Genomic DNA, 12955 nt, shown 5'->3' with positions numbered 1-12955 from the left:
AAAATATTTTCTTTCTCTTCAACCAAAGCTCATCCAATTTTCAACCTAACTACATTCAAAATAACTAGTAAGTATTAATTTATATAGTATAATTAATAGCTAATGTTGCAAGGATGAAATGAGGAGTGATTTAACTAAAAGCCTATAAGAAACTTGCCTATAGCACCCTTAGGCTCCCTAGGCGCAGGCTATCCAGACGCAGGCTATCCAGACGCAGGCTCCCCCAGGCACAGGCTATCCAGGTGCAGGCTATCCAGACACAGGCTCCCCAGGTGCAGGCTATCTAGGCATATATAAGGGACCCCTTCATGCGCAGTAAAGCACTAGAAGTAGAACCTACGTACTAGAAGAAATTAAGAATAATTCAGATTACTAGTATATCTAATTTGTCATTTTATGTCAGGTTTTACCAATAAACTCTATTATATTTGAGACATGCTGTGACACTGTCAAATCTGTAGTTTTAATATATATTTTTATAGCGCCGCCCTATTTTTATGGTTTAATAGGGTGTTCGGGGCGCGTTTGACATAAGGGGGTCAATTTGACAAAGTCCCACTGGTTAGTGATATGAAGGCTGGAAGCTCAACTGTACTAGGCCAAAACAGGAGTTGAAGGTGGCTTCGAGTCGCTGGCCAGTTGCTTAATTGACATTGTCAGTATGAATGCATCAATCCACCACAGCCATAATATTTTTGCACAGTGCCCATCCAGATGTATGATCCAACCTCCCGGGGATATTCATTGCAGATTGAATCAATACTGGCAGAAAACCAATTGTTGTGGGCTGAGCAGCAATAGCGGAGTGGCTGACACCATGTTTCACCTGCAAGGTGGCTGAGCTCTAATTTTATGGTCGGTCTTGGCATTGATGCATATGCAGAGTTGCCAACCGAGTATTCTGCTCACGTATGGCAAGTCTTCATGATCTGTACTCCATTCAGTATGTACTTGTTTCGCATGGATATTGTGGCGGAGCAGCACTTTAATCATGTTATTATTCCATCCCTTGATTGCGTGATGTGGACAAAAGAGTCCACACCGGTACGGAGCACCTGTGGAACTGCCCGTAGCCATGGCTGCGGACCATGGATGCAGGAGTGCACATACGTACATGTACCTAAGACATGGGGTGAGATTTGAGAATCAAAGATCACGACATGAAAGATTCCGATCTTTCGGTTCGCTGATGCAAGTCCAATCGCTGCTTGAGATATTTGCGGCAGCCGCGTCATCTGGCGCGTGAACGTCCCCGAGCAGGCACTCCAATCGGGTTTGTTATCGGGAATCGGCTCGGTGGGGGGCTCAGGTCTTTTACTTCGGAGTGTTTGCCCAGTATGCGAAGTGTATACGCTGTTTCGAGTCTACGTACGCTGTGAGGGGAAGAAAAGAATTGGAAAGAAGCCTGGAGGCAGGAAGGGATGGCTGGAGTACAGTACTCTGTCGTGCGACTGCGCAAACTCGAGCAATGCTGCTGGAGCAGACTCATGAAACCAAACATGTACGACTTCGGACGTAGGCGGATCGTAAAGACTGGTGACTCCATAGTTCCACTCTTTCCACTTAGCTTCTCTTCTCTCTGAGGCCGATGGCCAGTTATTATTGCTCGTTCATCCACGTCCTTCCCGCCGCGGCAGATCCCGGGCAACTGACAACTGAAAGGTGCAACTGGCAAGGAAAGACTGCGGTGTCTCTTGAGTAGTCCTCTCCATCCACAATCTTCCGTCCTACTCTCAAGGGCATCAATAATAAGCATCTTCATCGCATCATCAACACGGCCATATCTCATAGAGCAAAATGTCAACATCCTCCGCAACAGATTCTTCGCGGGAATCGGACCCCGACAGCCCCGTCTCCCTCTCCAGCCGCAACATCAACAACCCCGTCTTCTCATTCCCCGTCCCCCAATGTCGCCGAACGCGAAGAGATATCCCCAAAGTTCACCGCTACTATTCCACCCCGTTGCGAGCAGACTCGCCCGACTCCACCCCGCTGCAGCTGTACGGCCTCGAACAGCGCGAGCCCTCCATCTACGAGAAACCGCGCCTCCTCCGCCGCTTCTCGTACGTCCTCGACGACATCAAGGAGGACTTCTCTCTGCAACTGGACCCAAACAACATGGCCGACAAGATCCGGAGCCGACGCCAGTCGATGCTGATGTTCGATGCGGCCGCGGGCCCGTCAGGGGCAGGCGCAGACGCAGCACTCCATCACGATGAGCGTCCCATCACGGCGTCTGGCCCGCCGCGCTCGAGACCCCTCTCCATCCTCTCTTTCAATAACTGGACCCCGCCCACGAGAGGGCTGAGTCGCCGACTGTCGACTTTTCGATTTGGGTTGAGGAGGAAGAGGGCTTCGCCCGCGCAGCTCGAGAGTATTTCGCAGCCGAACTTGATTGGGTCGTCGACAGATATGTAGCACCCGGCCACGGCTTCCAGGCCATTCCATCCGACTTGTCCCGGTCCCAATATTTCGTTCGATGCGACCGTATCCTCAACCGCGACGCCATTCTAGCCTGCAATCTCGCAACATTCCTTTCAGTCTTCGGTAAAAGTCTTTCTTCAGTCGACGCATATATTCATCGTTATCGCATTAGCTTGGCGTTTGGTGCTGGTGTTGGTGCTGGTATTCAACACTAATAGACTGTCTTTGGCGCTGCATCTCTTTCCTTCTGTCATCAAAATCAAATATATGTACATAGCTTAGTAGTAAGGGTATAGTTATACCTATAGCTAAGTCCTCAAGCTCAATCAATCACCTTGGTTTCCCCTCCAAAATCAATTGCTTAATGCATGTGATAATTCAGCCACTCAATAACCGCACCAATCACCAAACAAAAGGCAGCGTTATCAGCTCACACTATCTAAGGTACTCTGTACTCTGTAGCGATTTATCAATAGGATAAGCGCTGCTCGGCTGCTCTAGTCAAGCCTCAAGTATGCTAGAGAACGAAATCTCACCAATCGCTCCCCCCGGCTTCTTTTATCGATTTTTCTCTGGTATGGAGGGCGCCGTAGCAGATTGGTTCGCCGCGTGGATTTTCTTTTCTTTCGTTGGTGGAAAAACCGCGTTTCTATGCTGTAATTATTATCATGTTAAGGTATCATTAAGGGCAATAGCCTGCTGGGTTACATTGGCATTCAGCCGTGAATTTAGCCGAAGGCCTCGGTTTCTTTAGGAAGTACGGGGTACTCCAACTGATCCTCCCCGGATCGGTCGCTGGCTCGGAGCAGAAGTTGAGATGGAAGGACCTTTGGTTCTTAAAAAGAATGAGACTCTGTATTAAAGTAGTATCAAAGTGAATGGTATATCGTGTACTGTGTAAGTCTTAACGCCAACCCAACCCAACCCAACCCAACCGCCGTCCTGATGTAAAATGTAAAGTGTAAAGTCCAATAAATACCAGCCCAACTTTGAACTCCCTGTGCTGCACGCCCGATGTCCTAGACCACCATCTGCCTAATGCACTGCATCCATAGCTGCGAAACGAAAGCGATGTCCGCTCCGACCCCACTATAAGGTGACGCTCTCCAGATCCCGCAGCACGACAGACATCTGGGCCCGTTTCGCTGCTTCCGCGACGAGACTAAAGTCTCGTAGGAAAGGGGCTGTTGCTAACGGACCCCCCGAGCCGGTGACCTGGTGAGGGTAGATGTCAGTTGCCGGGGGCGGGGGCACCGTGTTCGCAGACTCGGCGGAAGAAGTGGTCTGGTTGGGTTTTTGTTGTTGCTGCTGCTGTTGTTGCCCGCTCGCTCCGAACTGCATCTGGTTTGTACTTGAAGGTAGGATGTTCTGCGGTTGGGCTGTCATCGCTGAGGGTATATAGCCTAGTGTGACTGACGAGGATGGTATGGAGTTGGAGCCTTGGATGTTGCTGTGGGTTATGGAGTGCAAAGTGCGGGCAGAGTTGTCCATGACGGCGGTCAGAATGAGATGACTTGAGGATCAAGTCGTCAAAGTATCGCTGGCGAAGGATGGATAAGGTCGGAGGAGCGGGGTGCAGCGTTGGACTTGACGATATGGGCTGATTGCGGTAGACTGGCTAGTGCGGCAGTGGTGTATTGGTTAGCGCTGGTAAATGGCGTGAAGGTGGAGGTGATGGTGGAAGTGATGTGAAAGAAGCGAGGAAGAAAATAATCATCGGCCGATCAATGTCGCAGCGCGTGGGGGTTTACCCAAATATACCGCGGAATGACGTCCGCTAGGGAACTGGAGGAAAAAGTATATGAACCGGTGATGACGCTGGTATGAAAGTGGCCCAGAGATGCCAGCCAAGACTAAGAGAAGAGAGAGAGGGTTTATGAACTCTAACAGAGTCGCTGACTTGGTAGACGCACTTGATCAAGAAAATTTAACTATGCACAGGATCCACAGCGACTATTGTCGCCCATTTAATGATCATCCGCGTCGATGAGGAGGATGATTTCCTTCCAGAAAAGAGAAAAGGCGAAAATTACCCGATCTATATCCGGTACGTATCTCCGCGTATCCCTACGCGGGGTTTCCAGCGTCGCATGCAGGTACCCCTGCGAAATTTGTGTATGGTATTGTATGCGGGTGAAGCCTCGGCAGCTTTGTGGATATTATTCTCACGTGATCTCATGTGAGGCATGCACCAGTCCAATTAGGGAAATTACCCCACCATCCCCGATAGAGAATTTATCACTGATAGCGAAATTGTTGCGATTGGACTGCGCCATGTGATGTCCTCTTGCAATTACTTCTTTTATCCATCCGTTGAAACTTCATTGTACAATGGCAAATGAAGAAGATTTCGTCGGATTCGGGGACACCTTCAAGGATCCCGAAGGGTTCTACCCTCCTGAGAAAGAGCCCACCTTCGCAGAGCACCAGATGCTCACCGGCCAGACGGTGCGCGTGCGCCTTGTCGGCAGCCATCCTCTCTACGTACGAATACGCTGAACCTCCCAATACTCTCCCTTGCAATTGTTGGTATCTCAATTCTCTGCTTTCGCCGACTGACCGTCTTTGGAGGGTGATCTGCTGTGGAACGCCGGCCGGACGAGCGCCACTTACATAGAAGAGAAAGCTAGTGCCCTTGTCGAGGGGAAAGATGTCTTGGAGATTGGAGCTGCGGCAGGTGTCCCGAGCATCGTTAGCGCAGTCAAAGGAGCTCGTACCGTCGTCATGACCGATTACCCTGATCCGGACCTGGTCGAGAACATGCGATACAATGCCTCGCTCTCAGCGCCTATCATTCCGAGCTCGTCGTCCCTTTACGTTGATGGATACAAATGGGGTGATCCGGTTGAACCGTTGGCCGCGTATCTTCCCGAGGGCTCGAATAGTTTCGATCTTCTGATCATGGCCGACGTGGTGTACAGTTATCGCGAGCATCCCAATCTGATCAAGGTCATGCAGCAGACCCTGAAGAAATCCAGGGACTCCGTTGCGTTGGTGGTCTTCACACCTTACCAGCCCTGGTTGCTTCCCAGGACTCAGACTTTCTTTCCATTGGCAGAGCAGAGCGGGTTTCAGGTCACCAAGATCTTCGAAAAGGTCATGGATAAGGTCTTGTTTGAGAATGACCCTGGTGTAGGTTTTGAACGTCTCTCTCATAACGCATTTGCTGACAAGGCTGCAGGACGAATTACTTCGGAGGACTGTATTTGGATATGAGATTCGATGGGCTCCCGATCAACTGAATTGACAGTGGGTGTGAAGACTAAAAGTGTATATACGTTGGCGATTAATGACCTTGACGAACCCAAACCCGTAGAATGATTGTCCTAGTGGCATGGAAGCAATCTTATTCGCATTTAAACTGATCAATAGAGTCCAGAATGCTCGTGTGCTCTCAAGTAATCTTATCCACATTTTCTTTGTAGAAGTTGTTCAGGTCTACCTCCATCGATGCGACCAGCCATAGTCGAGACATCAAATTCCCAAGTCACATGCCGCCCGCAGTAGCCCCCCGAAGAAAAAGTCTCCGCCAAACACAGCGTCACATCATCATCGACTGTTGATATAATGCCGGTAAGTCTTACTGCTCTAGTTTCCAATATCCTTATCAAATGGAGCTAATACTAAAGGAATGTCCAGCTCATCGTCCTCTCAGGCTATCCCTGCTCCGGTCTCTCGTACCGCGCCCGACAGCTCGCCTCGCTTCTCGAGGCGACGCAAGATGAACTCTTCAAATCCGGCGCTATCCCCGCCTCGAGACCCCGATACAAGATACACATCGTCCCGACACATGATCCCTCGCATCCAAGGACCGTATACGACCATGCGAGGACGGAAAAGGAGGCGCGCGGGGTCGCATATGCGCGCGCAAAGCGCGCCTTGGGCCGAGATAGTTTCGTGATTCTTGATGGGATGAATTACATCAAGGGCTATAGATATCAGCTTTGGTGTGAGGCGAAGGCGTTGGGGACGACCTCTTGTGTCGTAAGTTTACAATTTAGCTCTAGTCTTTTTGGGCGGAAGCTGATGTGGAATGCTGAAGGTACACGTCGGGACCCCTGTCGATCAATGCATCGCGAACAACGAAGCCAGGATACGTCGTCGGGACGCGCAACAGGAGACGTCTGAATCGCAGGACAACGAGCCAAAGGACGCATCGACAACAGAAGCAGACCCGCAAGTCGAAGCGCAACGCACCACGCAACCCAACGGCCCCTCTCCCACCGTCGAAGACACCGAAGAACCATACCCCCCCGACCTCCTCAAGAACCTCATCTTCCGCTACGAAGAACCCAGCACCCACAGCCGCTGGGACAAACCCCTCTTCACCGTCCCCTGGAGCGACGCTGAGCCCCCCATCGCCGAGATCTGGACCGCCCTAACCGGCATCCCGCACCCATCCACCTCCACCGACGCCGAAACCCCTGTCACAACGCTCACAAATGCCCTTACGTCCAGCGCCCTCCTCTCCGACACAGCCAGCATCAACACCTCCGCCACAGCACGCACCCCGCGCACCGCTGCGCTCCAACGCCCAAAGATAAAACCCCACCAGGCCACTGTCCAACCGACCGCAACGGACTCCTCCGCCCTCTACGCTATGGAGAAATGCACCTCCGCCATTGTCTCCGCAATCCGCTCCTACACACTTTCCAACCCCTCGGCAGAGGCAGCGCTAGCCCAGAGTCCTGACACCCGCGGCATCGCAATCCCCATCCCAGAGGCGTCGGCGCCCATCTTCATCCCGGCGCACGTGGCAACGTCAGGCACGACGGACGAGCTTGCCGGTGCGGGCGGTATCCTTGCTCTACCGCGTCTGCAGCGTCTGCGGAGGCAGTGGATCGGACTGAATCGGGCGTATGTTGGGGGCCATGCGTCGGCGGTCAAGGGCGGGCTGGCGCCTGACCAGGTGGGCGATGCGTTTGTGAGATTCCTGAATGCGGAATTTGCGGGGGAGAGCGGAGTTTGAATTGAAACGTTTTCTCTTCAGAGTTTCTGCGCGGCTTGATTTGTTCTGGGCAGTTCATCGCATTGCATAGCTTGTTGGCTTTGACCCATCGAAAAGTTGTTTTGGATGATTTTGTGACGAGTGATGATCTGGATATAGAGATAGACAGCAAATTATTGTCATTCCGAACTGAACGCTTACTTCTAATCAAATGAAGAGGATAATATCAACAAGAGATTTGCTATAATGACTTTTGATTCAAGAGTTTATCCACACGAAATCAAAGCAAACATCAAACTCAAAACAAAACTATAAACAAAAAAAGTCTAAGTAACCGAAAAAAAGCAACGTTTCCATACACAAAAGCCTGCCCGTCTTTTTATTTTGTCAAGACCAGCCATCGAAAGCGCTGGGCAGCAGAGAGCCCTTCCCATCACCACGAATACATGAAGTTGTTATACAAAAAAAGAGTATACAAGTACTCCTGTAAGGAAATTAGGAAGGAAATAAGGAAGCGAGGAGCGTCTCTTCCCCCATGACCTGGGTCATCTTCGGCTCTGGCTTCCGAGGAAGCTGGCCGTTGGGCCTGTGGCGAGACAGCCGCGCGTCAAGCACATTTGACACTGCGGTCGTAACTGGCGCGATATGGGTCCAGTAGTCTGTTCAAAAGAGCTCTCAAAGCAAGACGCTCCGACACCGATGGAGGTATGGCGAGCACTGCGAAAACCCTTGAGCGTGGAAAAAAATCCTTGGGACACAAACAGCAAATCCAGTGGCCAGAATGGAAAGCTTTCCGGGGTGTGTCTGTGGTTTTTCCATGCATGGAACCTGCCTCCCGGGCAATGAGAGGTCAAGATAGACCATGGATCTCCGACAAGGAGTCCTCAGAGGGAAAGAAGTCAAGAAAGAAGGAACTCAGATCGGGGAGTGCATTCATGCGGGATGTCCGTTGGAAAGGGAAGAAGTCTGGCTGGCTTCGATGTGGCGGTAGTTCAGTCCCAGAGTGATCAATTCCTGAAGGCTGGCATTGACCTTGTCATGCATGGGGGAATCCTGAGGGGTGATAGTGCTGAGTTCCTCGAGCAAGCGCGCGCGGCAGTTGTAGTAGTTCCTCTCGGCATTCTGGAGCCTCTGGCTGTGGTGGTTTGCGGTCTGCTGGAGAGCCTTCAAGGTGCTGGTCTGAGAGTGCGTGGATCTCGTCCGCTTCATTGTCTGCGCACCAGATGTACCAGTGACTCTCCGCTTGCGTCCGCTTGCCTCCTTCTTTTTAGGAGCGGAAACGCCAGAGGGAGAGTGTTCCGGAGAGCTAGGTCTCTCGGAAGAGGCGTAGTCGTGAACACGACGCATGTGGTCAAAGAGGTTCCATCTACGGGGGAATCCATATCCAGGCACAGATCTGTCGCATCCTTCGAACAGGCAAAGGTGAGGGTTATCACCGTGACCGTGGAATCCATGGGCCTCGCGCTCGTGGCGGAACAGACAGGCATTGGATGAGAACTGCAGCTGAGCCTCCATGCAGGCAGGGACCTTGCAACGGTAGGGCTTCAGGTGGGAATCAAGGTATTTGCTGTTTGATTTATCAGCGATTTGAACACTAGAACAGAATAGCCGGTTCACACTCACTGGTAAGCGCATTTCTGCGTAGTCGGGGGGTGATTGCAAGGTTTCTCTCCATTGGCGAAGGGGCAGTAATATTTTCCATCACTGTGGGTGGGGTAGGAATAATATGGGTGGTCGCGAGGATTACGCAAATCTGTGTTCTCCTTGGACCTCTGCCGAGAGGGTTCCCTGGCAGGGAGAGGTGGGAAGAATTCCTGTTCCTGCTTAACCTGGGCCTGGGATGATGGAGAGGATGTCTGCAAGGCAGGTCTGCGAGCATTCTTGGTGGGCCTGATGGTTCTACAAACGAATCAATATTTTCCTTAGATCAAACATCATGCAGAAGTGCTCACCTGTTTGGATCCTGCTCGCTAAGAGGCGGCGTGAGAGGGAAGAGAGGATCTCCCAAGTTGATTCCCTGAGTCCCAAGTGGCGTGGCAGTGACATCCTTCAACATGGCTTCTTCGTGGGTCATAAAAGTTGGGTATCCTGAGTGGGAGCAGGAGGTGGTCACGGAAACGTCGTTGCTTGCTTCGGTCAAAGGGGGAGAAACAGGCATTGGCTGGAAAAGGTTGCTTGGGAGGTGATCCAGGGAAGAAGGGTGGAAGTTTCTGGTGTCTGCTAGAATGGAGTTCCATTCATCGGTGGTGACCATGTGGCAATCTTCAGCATGAGAACTGTGTCCAACGGAAAGACCATCATCAGGAGTGCAGGGCTGGGTCCCATTCTGGCCACAGGTATCATTATCATATGCGGCAAAATCCACAAGGGAAGAATAATGACTGAAGTCATGTGCGTGCGAGAAATCCAGGTCATTATGGTCCCCAATATCCTGGAAATCGGATCCTGACTGGTAGATAACATCGCTTGGTCCCACGGTGGTGGGCAAAAGCTGCTGAGACAAAGAGAAAGAAAGCAGTTGCACCTCAGGAGTTTCTGGTTTGCTCGATGAGATAACACTCTGGTCAAATGCATCGGCATCATGTAAAGCCCATTTCAGGTCGTGAGGGGTTCCATGGCCATGATGTGTACTGGAGCACAATGAGAAGTTATCCTGGCTTGAGATTTCATCATCCTGGATCATTCTGGGGGCCGTATTTGAGATTCCTTGGGTCTGCCTGGTCTGAGAGATCTGGTCCATATTTTGCAAAGCTGACTGGGACAGAGAAACCCGCTCGGGGTCATTCTTGACAATGCAAGACATTGTGTTTTATAGGTCCAGCTATGACTGGAAAGCAATCAAAGACAAGCACTAGACTGAAAGACAACTGAAGTCAGTAATCCACCTTCATTCACGAACGTTATAGTATAACACATTGCATAGAAAATAGAAATCGAGAGTCCATCCAAGAGATCCAGTCGATGTCCTGAAGCGCCAGTTTAGCTCTTTTGCAGACGTTGCTGGGAAGTCGGCCGTAGAAAGATCGTCAGAACAAGGGCACCTGGTAAGGTTCGACGGCAAGTCCACTTAGACGTAAGTCGTTGTTCCGGCGTGATGATCATGGTCACTGAGAAGAGTGAAAAGGTCGACAGATGCAAAGTCAAGGGAACAACGTTTAGCTAATGCTACACGTCGTCGGATCTATCCCGCGTGAGGCCTGTTCATGTCGGCGTTGTTATCCAGAGGAGGTCTTGGTTGAGACTACAATGAATTGAGAGCAGGTAAATCCAGCATTCAGGTGAATTGATGGTCCCATGAAGGTCGACTCTCAAGAGTATGGGATTCCTTCGGCACTATTCAGATATCCAGAGGTCCAGCGAAGAACGGAGTTCATTGAAGCATTATTTCAAGTTATCCCAGGCAGGTAAGGCAAAGTCCAGTGAAGTTCTCCAAGGCAAAGATGAAGGCTCCGAAGTAAGCTTAAAATCCAAGTCTCGCTCCAGGATTGAAGAGAGAAAGTCCATAGCGGGGCAAAGAAAAACGATGAAGTCCATGGAAAAGTGATGTGCAAGTGTGCAACATTAAGCAACACTTGAGTGTCCAGTCTGACAGCGGCTGCTGTAGACGTTTGTAGTCCAGTGGAGTCATTATTCAAGAGACTGTCATGTGACAGTGAAATCCAGCAGGGAAACTGAAGTCCGGGAGTCCAGGGAGCCCAAGTCGGCGAGGCATATAGTTGTGAAAGCGGTCCAGATTTGTCGCAGTGGCCAGATCAAAGGGAAGAAAAAGAAAAGGAAATAAAGAAAAGGGAACGACAAGGAAACAATCGAGGGGTCTACCTGTTATCTGTCGATGATTTGTTCAGACTAAAGCCTGGGAGTATGGATAAAAACAGAAACAACAGTGAAAGCAGATCCTATCCGGGCGGTGGTATGTATTCCAAAAGGCAGTCTGGGTTGTTTGAAGCCAGGGTAATGGTTTTCTTCTTTCCACGATCCAGGGTTTTGAAGCTTGCGCAGTATCGGAGAGAAGAACGGAAACGAGAACAATTAAGCCTTCAAAGCGAGATTGGCAGTATTGTATGAACTAGGTAGCTGATTTAAGAGTCGATTTGACAGCGAATCAGAGAAGAGAGATTCAGTTTCTTGAAAGCCTGGGGTATCAAAAAGGAAGTTGGCTGCCAAGTCTGAAGCTGGAGATGAGGATGATGAGATCAGAAAAGAGAAGATCAAGAAGATTCGGCTTGAGGGGGGATCAACGGCCTTTTTAGACCTCGTCCCGTTCAGGACACAGGAGGCGCGATCAGGAGAGGGGCAAGCAAAGTGGGCAAAAGCAACGAAAAGACCGTCCAAGCGTGAGGCCGGCCTGGGATCCTGCAGCAGCCAACTGCCTCACTGGCACTATCGAGGCCGATGATTCGATCCTGCAAGAGAGGGTGGTGATTTCGGATGCAGCTGGCGCAGCGCCAAGTGGTGACGACGATGGTGCCATCTGCCAATAGTTCCCCCTTTCGACTGTCAATCATTACAGTTTTTGACGTGGCAGAGACACTCGCGTCTCCAAAAGTGGATGTATCATATTTCTTTCTCTTTCAATCGTCGCTATTTCGGAGTAATTTTGGCGTTATTATTACTGGGAAATTCGGAAATTCAATATGTAGCGGTGAAGCGGAAGTTTAAAAGGCCTGCTCCATTTGCGATGGCTGTTTCTATTGGCCATGTGCCATTCTCAGGGCTGTGGACTTGCATCATCCGTCGATTCCTTCTCGAACAACATGACCCACTACGGTTTCGATTGGATGAGAGCGTCTCCCGCCGTTCATCTCGTGCAGGGTGAGAGCGGGAGCCTTCCAAGATTTCCCTCAGTCTGCCCCATATACAGCAAAAGATCATAGAATTCATATGATGCGACTCATGCGAGAGGGAGAGTCAGACCCAGCAACCAACAAGGTCACAAGCCTACAAGGGAGAGGATACGGCATTGTGAATAGTCACTGATGCCGTCCCTGATCAGCCCACAGCCAGTGAACGGCGGCTGATGGAACACGCTGATCAGCCATGACTATCGGCAGCCCCTTTGGCCCCGCTTTCCCTCGTGAACATCGCCAAAATGTCAGAAACTCATCGTTTGGATGAGACGGCAACACGTCAAATTCTCCTACGCATCGGGGAACTAGGATAACTATCTTCCACTGCAGCCTGCAGGTAACCAGGGGGTAGTTGGCAGCTTCACCCCTCATGCCGCCTCACTATGTACAGTCATTTGCTGCAGAGGCTGCTCAGCCTGCGAAGAAACCTCAAAAACGCTGTCAGAGAGCGCATACACGATATTGGAAGGGTGACCAGAGTGCATTTATCTAAGACCGTGCATCGTCAGATTAGAGAATCCACTTCCTACTGGTTTGGGCTGCAGCGTAATCGGTCCAGGTTGGGCAGCAATGCATGAGGAGACTGAAGCCGGAGGGAGCCTAGCCTTCATTTTTATCTACAATTTTTATTTTCGCACCTGTTGACGGGAGTTATTAGCAACTCATCAAAAATAAATTCTCTCTTGAGAAACTTGAGCAATATGAGCAGCGTAGACGGGAGATTTATCAGATAGGG

At 50.6% G+C, this 12955-nt stretch overlaps 5 protein-coding genes across 5 annotated transcripts; 3 read left to right on the top strand and 2 right to left on the bottom strand.

Annotated features, from left to right (window-relative positions):
* Nucleotides 1-1797: 1797 nt before the first annotated feature.
* On the top strand, nucleotides 1798-2418 carry Aspvir_005861 (uncharacterized protein; the record flags this gene model as incomplete). The annotated part of the gene is made up of 1 exon (XM_043269071.1): nucleotides 1798-2418. The coding sequence occupies one exon, from the start codon at nucleotides 1798-1800 to the stop codon at nucleotides 2416-2418; it is 621 nt and encodes a 206-aa protein (XP_043125006.1).
* A 1095-nt stretch (nucleotides 2419-3513) lies between these two features.
* On the bottom strand, nucleotides 3514-3915 carry Aspvir_005860 (uncharacterized protein; the record flags this gene model as incomplete). Its single annotated transcript, XM_043269070.1, has 1 exon — nucleotides 3514-3915. The coding sequence occupies one exon, from the start codon at nucleotides 3913-3915 to the stop codon at nucleotides 3514-3516; it is 402 nt and encodes a 133-aa protein (XP_043125005.1).
* An 840-nt stretch (nucleotides 3916-4755) lies between these two features.
* efm7 (putative nicotinamide N-methyltransferase Nnt1) lies at nucleotides 4756-5671 on the top strand (the record flags this gene model as incomplete). Its single annotated transcript, XM_043269069.1, has 3 exons — nucleotides 4756-4908; nucleotides 4996-5556; nucleotides 5606-5671. 3 exons carry the CDS (start codon nucleotides 4756-4758, stop codon nucleotides 5669-5671), a joined length of 780 nt encoding a protein of 259 aa, XP_043125004.1.
* Nucleotides 5672-5991: 320 nt separating this feature from the next.
* On the top strand, nucleotides 5992-7393 carry Aspvir_005858 (putative RNA polymerase II Elongator complex associated protein Kti12; the record flags this gene model as incomplete). Its single annotated transcript, XM_043269068.1, has 3 exons — nucleotides 5992-5997; nucleotides 6064-6408; nucleotides 6467-7393. The coding sequence occupies 3 exons, from the start codon at nucleotides 5992-5994 to the stop codon at nucleotides 7391-7393; spliced, it is 1278 nt and encodes a 425-aa protein (XP_043125003.1).
* A 912-nt stretch (nucleotides 7394-8305) lies between these two features.
* Nucleotides 8306-10175, bottom strand: Aspvir_005857 (putative C2H2 finger domain protein; the record flags this gene model as incomplete). Its single annotated transcript, XM_043269067.1, has 3 exons — nucleotides 8306-8939; nucleotides 8996-9271; nucleotides 9325-10175. 3 exons carry the CDS (start codon nucleotides 10173-10175, stop codon nucleotides 8306-8308), a joined length of 1761 nt encoding a protein of 586 aa, XP_043125002.1.
* Nucleotides 10176-12955: the final 2780 nt, after the last annotated feature.

The sequence above is a fragment of the Aspergillus viridinutans genome (assembly GCF_018404265.1).
Source record: "Aspergillus viridinutans IFM 47045 DNA, scaffold_3, whole genome shotgun sequence".
Lineage (NCBI taxonomy): Eukaryota > Fungi > Ascomycota > Eurotiomycetes > Eurotiales > Aspergillaceae > Aspergillus > Aspergillus viridinutans.
Note: the sequence above shows the minus strand (reverse complement) of the source record. Positions and strands in the feature narration are given on the sequence as shown.